Source organism: Quercus suber, unplaced genomic scaffold (genome assembly GCF_002906115.3).
Source record: "Quercus suber isolate HL8 unplaced genomic scaffold, Cork oak 2.0 scaffold_372, whole genome shotgun sequence".
NCBI classification, from domain to species: domain Eukaryota; kingdom Viridiplantae; phylum Streptophyta; class Magnoliopsida; order Fagales; family Fagaceae; genus Quercus; species Quercus suber.
Genome location: NW_027069824.1, coordinates 279,529 through 286,750, shown reverse-complemented (window position 1 = coordinate 286,750; position 7,222 = coordinate 279,529). Strand labels below are relative to the sequence as shown.

General features: G+C 35.4%; 1 protein-coding gene across 1 annotated transcript in view; it reads left to right on the top strand.

Moving 5' to 3' along the window:
• The window catches only part of LOC112035083 (disease resistance protein RUN1), a 7,955-nt gene extending 2,137 nt beyond the window's left edge, over window positions 1–5,818 (top strand). The window contains 3 exon segments of the mRNA XM_065760549.1: window positions 3,124–4,243; window positions 4,348–4,656; window positions 4,742–5,818. Of these exon segments, the coding sequence (XP_065616621.1) occupies window positions 3,124–4,243; window positions 4,348–4,656; window positions 4,742–5,818 (2,506 nt within the window).
• The last annotated feature ends 1,404 nt before the right edge of the window (window positions 5,819–7,222 follow it).

The following is a 7,222-nucleotide window of genomic DNA, read 5'->3' as shown; positions in this document are numbered from 1 at the left end:
TTCTTTTTTTTTTTTTTTTTTTAATTATTATTATTATTATTATTTTTTGATGGATGACACATGGCAAATAAATGATATAAAGGTTAGAAAAATGCCATGTTAAACACAATTTATTTCTCACTACATTCTCCTATTCTTCGCAAGAAATTGTTAGGTCCATCAAGAGGACTGCTAACATGATTCTCCCTTACCTTCCAACTAATAAAATACTGTAATATATATGCAAATGTAATATCACCTAGTAATTTTTATTTTTTATTCCTCTTGTTGATTAAGACACCCACTCACACATTTGCATAAATGGCATCATTTCATTGGTTGGGAGGACCACATCAGCAGTCCTCCCGGTGAACCTAATAATTTCTTCTTCTTTGCCTTTCTTTCTTGAGATTACCAAATTTTAATTATCGTAATAATTTAGACCCCAAGTTGTAATTACGGCTAATTCTAATTTTAAGCTAATCTACCAATTTATAGCCCAAAGGTATACATCATTAGCCAATTAATGATATAGCAATAGCAAGCATAAATAATCAATTGAAAAACTCAATCACTACAAAATAAAGAGCACAATACCTCACGATAACACTGTATTTTCATCTAATTTTTATTTCTTGTAGAATTTCTTCTTTGAGCAGTTAAAATGTTCTGCACAAATAAATATATTTATTTATACCTTTATTTATAGAAAGAAAGACCAAAGAACCTCACAGTCACTGTCGCCGTCGCCGTCACCAGTGCAAAGGGGAGGCGAAGGGTCACCAGCACGAAGGGGAGATGAAGGGTCGCGAACTGAAGCGTCGCCAACGGCGAGCTAAATCGTCGCCAACGGAGCTGAATCATCCCCAATCATCGCCAATGGAGCTGAATCGTCACCAACGGAGCTAAATCGTCACGATCGGCGACCCGAAGCGTCGTCAATGATCGGCGACCTGAAGCGACGCCAACAGAGCTGAATCGTCGCCATTCGCCGCCAACAGAGCTGAATCTTAGCCATTCGTCGCGATCAGCGAGCTGAAGCATCGCCGTTGAGCTTAATCGGCGATGCTTCAGCTCCGTTAGAGTGGATATTTGCAACGGCGAGCTGAAGCGTCGTTGTTGAGCTTCATCGGCGACAGTTGGCTCTTAACGGAGCTTCATCGACAACGGTTTGAGCTTCATCAACGACGGCTGAGCTTAACGGCGATGATGGTTTAGGTTTTTTTGGTTGGCTCTTTTTTTTTTTTTTTGACCAAAATGGCTCAGAGAGAGTTTGTGAAATGTTTGTTGCTTTTGGTTTTTATTTTTGGCGTGCTGGGTATTGAAATTAGGCTTATAAGTCATTAGTAACGAATTCTAGTATCGTCACTAAAGACCGGGCTTTGTTAAGATTTTTAGAGACGAAATTCATATTTTGTCACTAAAGCATTTTTTTAGTGACGAATTGTGATTTCATCACTAAAAACATATAAATGCAAAACTATTATTACTTTTAGTGACGAATATTTTTCGTCACTAATTCTTCTTTATAGTTACGAAAGGATTTTCCTTACTAATACTATCCATAGTAATACTTATAGTGACGAAATATTTCGTTACTAGAAATTTCAACTTTTAGTGACAAAATATTTCGTCACTATAGATTAATTAAACTCGCGCCAAAGTTTCCCTCCACTGGTGCCCATTTTTTAGATCACAATAGCGACGAAATTTATTTTTCGTCACTAAATGTTATAATTTTTTTCATTATTAGTGACAAAATTCATATTTCGTCACTAAAGCTGTATTTTTAGTGACGAAAAATATTTCCTCACTAATTTTCGTCACTAAAAATACATTTTGTTGTAGTGATAGGCCAGAAGCATAAATATACAGTAAATAGTTAAGTACTTCAATTGGTCTATCTATTTTATCTTTTTTTCTTATTGTGAAGATAAAAGAAATAGAAAAAAGGAGTATGAAAATTAAAATCTGAGAAACTTACAAAAAAATAACATTAAAATTTGTCACAATCTAACTATCGTGATAGTTAGAGTGTGACAAATTAGGCACACTCTTAACCCATTAAAATATTACAATTAGAAGGAAACACATGGTTCTCACATAGACTATCCGACGTGACAAACAAATCAAACCTCAATTACGATGCTATATTATTAAGGGTCGTCAATGGGCCTGGTCGGGCCAGCCCGGCCCATTTTTACTTGGTCCATGGGCACAATGGGCTGGGCATAATGGGCTATTAACTAGTTAACAGGTCGGGTCGGACTGGGCCGAAAGAGAAAACCTCAACCCATGACCCTGCCCATGGGTAATGCCCATTTTGTCTTTAGCAAGCTAGGCTATCGGGTTGGGCTTAATAGGCTACTCATGGGCTTGTGTTAGCATATTATTTTATTATTTTATAAAGAAAGAATCAATTTTTTATAAGGGAATAATCAATCTATTTTTTTAAGGAAAGAATTTAATATTTAATTACAAATTTTTTTACAGTCAAATCTATTTAATTTTTTGTTTTGTTGATAGAAACCTATTTAATTTTTTTTTATTAAGGCTTTAAATAGATTTATATTTTTTTCTTTAATTAAAAAAAATGTCAAATGGTTAATTCAAATTTGCCAGATTACTAAAAAAATATATATCTAGTAAACTAAGTTTAGTACAATTACTTTGAGTATCTTAGTGGTTCAGGGAGTTATCTTAAGAAATTTATCTATAATATCTCAAGATCAATTCTTTATACACTTTCTATATATTTTTTTTTTTTTATGAATTACAAGTTATTGGGCTGGGCCAATGGGTTAGGCCAACGAGCTGGGCAACGGGTTGGGCTACTAGGCTAGCCCACTGGGTACCTATGGGCATAAAAACTAGCCCACGGCCTAACCCACTGGGCTAGTGGGCTACCCATGAGCCTCAATAACAACGAGTTGGGCCACCCATTAGCCCGGTGGGCCGTCGGGTTTCTGAGCCGGGGCTATGGGCCATGGGCTATTTGACGACCCTTATTAATATTATGCACTTTTTAGATTCCACTTTTTCTCAATGAATCTAAGATTGTATTTTGAATATTTTGTCTCCTATATTTATGCTATATATTATATAGTCATCAAATTTTTTTTTTTTTTGCTATCTTCTTTGCAGGCATGAATCAGTAATTATCCAAGAAATCATTGAAAGGATATCTAGTGAATTGAATCCTATATTTCAAAGTGCCATTTCCAAGGAACTTGTTGGAATAGAATCTCCTATGATGGAAATGTTGGATTTATATTTAGTTGAAGGGTCGGGTGGTGTTCGTTTTGTTGGGATTTGCGGGATGGGTGGAATGGGTAAAACAACTCTTGCATTTGAAATTCATGAAAGAATTGCTAGTAGCTTTGAAGCTAGCAGCTTTATAGCTAATGTAAGAGAAAAAACTAAAAATCATCATCTAGTTTCTTTACAAGAACAACTTCTTTCTAACATCCTTAAGGGAAGTAGAAAAAATATATCGAATGTTTTTGAGGGGATCAATGTTATAGGGAATAGACTACGTAACGAAAAGGTTCTTATTGTTCTTGATGATGTGGATGGAGATGAACAACTAGAAGCATTAGTTGGGAATCATGTTTGGTTTGGTTCAGGGAGTAGAATCATTGTAACAAGTAGAGATAAGCACTTGTTGAGAAGACGTGGTATAAATGATATATATACAATAAAGGGATTGAATGACAACGATGCTTTGCAGCTTTTTAGTTGGAGAGCTTTCAAGAAACCCTATCCTGAAGAAAATTATGTGGATTTGTCTAAGGACTTGGTAAATTATGCCAATGGCCTTCCTTTGTTTCTTAAAGTTTTAGGTTCTTTGTTGTTTGAAAAGAGAATAGATGAATGGAAAAGTGCCTCATATAAACTAAAACAAGAACCTGATAGAAACATTGTAAATATATTTCAAATAAGTTTTGATGGTCTGATGTATACTCAAAAGGAATTGTTTTTGGATATTGCATGTTTTTTCAAAGGAGAGAACAAAGATTGCATAAGAGATATGCTAGAAAGTTTTGGTTACTATCCAAACTACAATATTAAAGTTCTTATAGACAAATCACTCATAACCATTGATAGAGAGAGAAGTTTGTTGATGCATGAATCTTTGTGGATGCATGATTTGCTACAAGAAATGGGCCAAGAAATTGTTCACTGTGAATCCCCTGAAGAGCTTGGTTGTCGAAGTAGGTTATGGCGTTATGAGGATGTCCTTCATATATTGAAGAATAGTACTGTAAGTTGTACATTCTAGACCTAAACTTATAGAATTATATATATTTTAACAATTTCTTCTAAATATTTGTCAATTACTCTAATTTCATTGTCCTTGGTTATTAGGGAACAGAGGTAGTTGAAGGCATAATGCTAAACATGCCTATTGAAGCAAAGGAACACTTGAGTGCTAAAGCCTTCTCAAAGATGAAAATTTTGAGATTTCTTAAAATTGGTTATGTGCATCCTCCACAAGACCTCATTGGAGGTCCTATCCAACTTCCACAGGGCCTCAATTATCTTTCTAATGAGTTACGTGTAATTGATTGGCATGGATATCCTTTAAAATCAATGCCCGCCAATTTCCAACCAAATAAACTTGTTGAACTAAGAATGCATTGCAGCGACATCAAACAACTATGGAAAGGAATTATAGTAAGATTTTCACTTATACTAATTTGTATTTCCTGCTTTTTCATTAATGCTTGAGCTAGTCTAATTATTTATTGGTTTATAACAGATTTTAAATAAGTTAAAACTCATTGATTTGAGTGACTCTCGAAACTTGATTGAGATCCCGGACCTAAGTGGAGCCCCAAATCTTAAGCAATTAATTCTTCAACGTTGTACAGGACTATATAAGATTCATGCATCTATTGGAGGTCTTAAACGGCTTATTCTATTGGATTTGAATGGTTGTAAGTGTCTCAAAAGCCTTCCTCACAAGATCAGCTTGGAAGCTCTTGAATTTTTCGATCTTGGTGGTTGTTCGAAATTGAAGAAGTTTCTAGAGATTGTGAAAAATATGTCACGTTTGTCAAAACTTTGTTTGAGTGAGACTGCTATAAAAGATCCATCATTATTAGTGGAACGCTCAATTGGCCTTATAGACTTGGATCTAAGAGATTGCAAAAACCTTTCAAGTCTTCCTATTTCAATTTGTAGTTTGACGTCTTTAAAAACTCTCAATATATCTGACTGCTTAGAACTTGACAAATTGCCAGAGAACTTGGGAAATATTGAAGGCCTAGAGGAGATAGATGGGAGTAGAACTGCTATAAAAGAGTTACCTTCGTCCATGGTTCTCTTAAAAAATCTCCAAAATCTCTCTCTCCATGGATGTAATTTTCTATCATCTAAACCATCAAATAAACTCCTCAACTTTCCTTTATTGCAAAGAAGAAGTCTAGATCCCATGGGCATGTCAATGCTTGCTCTATCAGGCTTGTCCTTTTTGACCTATATGAATCTAAGTTATTGCAATCTACAGGTAGTCCCTGATGTTATTGGTTGTTTGTCCTCTTTAACAAATTTAAATTTAAAGGGAAATAATTTCATTTCCCTTCCTGAAGATATCATTCGACTATCTAAACTGGATTCTCTTTATTTGAGTGGTTGCACTAATCTATGATCACTGCCACAGCTTCCATTAAGTATTGATTATTTGGGGGCAGAAGGTTGTACCTCACTCGAAACATTACCCTTAAGACCAGAAGAAGATGTTCATCCACATCTTTATCTTCTTAACTGCTTCAAATTAAATGACAATCAAGATTACAGTGGCATGTTCTTAACAATGCTGAGACGTTACATTTAGCTCTCTCTCTCTCTCTCTCTCTCTCTCTCTCTCTCCCTCTCTCTCTAATATCTTGATTTATGTGTTTCAGAGACCAAATTTAGGTCTCCAAAATATTCTTATACCTGGAAGTAGAATTCCAAAATGGTTTAGCCATCAAAGTGAGGGGCCTTCATTGAATCTACAAGAGCCTCTAGGTTTTATAGGAATTGCTCTGTGTGTTGTTTTTGTATTTTGCGAGCATTATCCACTCCAACATCCTCAGGAAAGTTCGGAAAATCATCCAGTTACTCATTTTATTAATTTTCTTTGTAATGTCAATGGATATAAAGTTCCAGATTACTTAAGCTTTGGTTTTTCCGAGCAATCTGGTAAGATTGATTCAAATCACCTTTGGATAAAATATTTTTCTATGGAAGGGCTATGGGACAAGATATTGAGTCAAGTCAATGCTAATGATCAATTGAGTCAAGTTGATGTTGGAATTGAAATTGAAGGTACAAGCTTGAAGGTGACGAGATGCGGGGCTCGTTTGGTATACGCGCAAGACATTGAAGATCTCAAACAAAATATGGCTAGTTCCTGTAGCTGCAGCATCACTTCTTATGAGGATGATTCAGACGATTTAGCAAAAAATACCATAATTAAGCGAAGTCATGATGACCATGATGGGGATGGGGATGGACCTGGTGGAGAAGTTACCTATAATGAGGTAGATGTACCACACCCAAAGAGGATACGACTCCCTCATTTAATTGAAAGATTCATTCCACATTTGGGAAATTGGATTGGGAATTCAAGCACACAAGAACAAGGTGACTCTGATTGCAAGGACTAGAAATCCCAGTGAAATTGGTAGCTTTGATGAATTTGCAAGGTTGATACACTATTTTTCTGTGACCTTTTTTTGGTAAGTCGCGCTGTCTTTCTTGCTATTCTCTAAACAGAATTCGTTTCTGGCAGTATATTTCATTTTTTGTTTCTTTTTTCTTTTTAATTCCTTTGCATTTCTTTTCTTAAATAGGGCCTGGGTGATTTTGTTGTTAATCCAGCAACAAAACTAACCCCATAGCTTGAAGGACTTGCATCAGGGTTTTGCTCTCAGGTATGTGTGTGGAATGTTTAAGCCTCTATATATTTGGTGTGGTAGTATTTATCATTTGAAGTTGCTCAGGCCCAAATTTATCAGGGCCTTCTTAATAGGCATTGAGAATTAGTAATGAATATGATGATGACCCAATGAGTACTGAATATACCCAGTTCAAATGGCGTGTTATATACCTTGCGGTTTGCCATGCATGTGGCATTCGATCTCTTCATTATTTCTAAGCCTAGCTGTGTTATGAATTATCTCATTTTTTGTCAGCAGCCTTAACTTTCTATAATATCTTCAACAACTTAAAATTACGTAGTTTTGGTAAAATT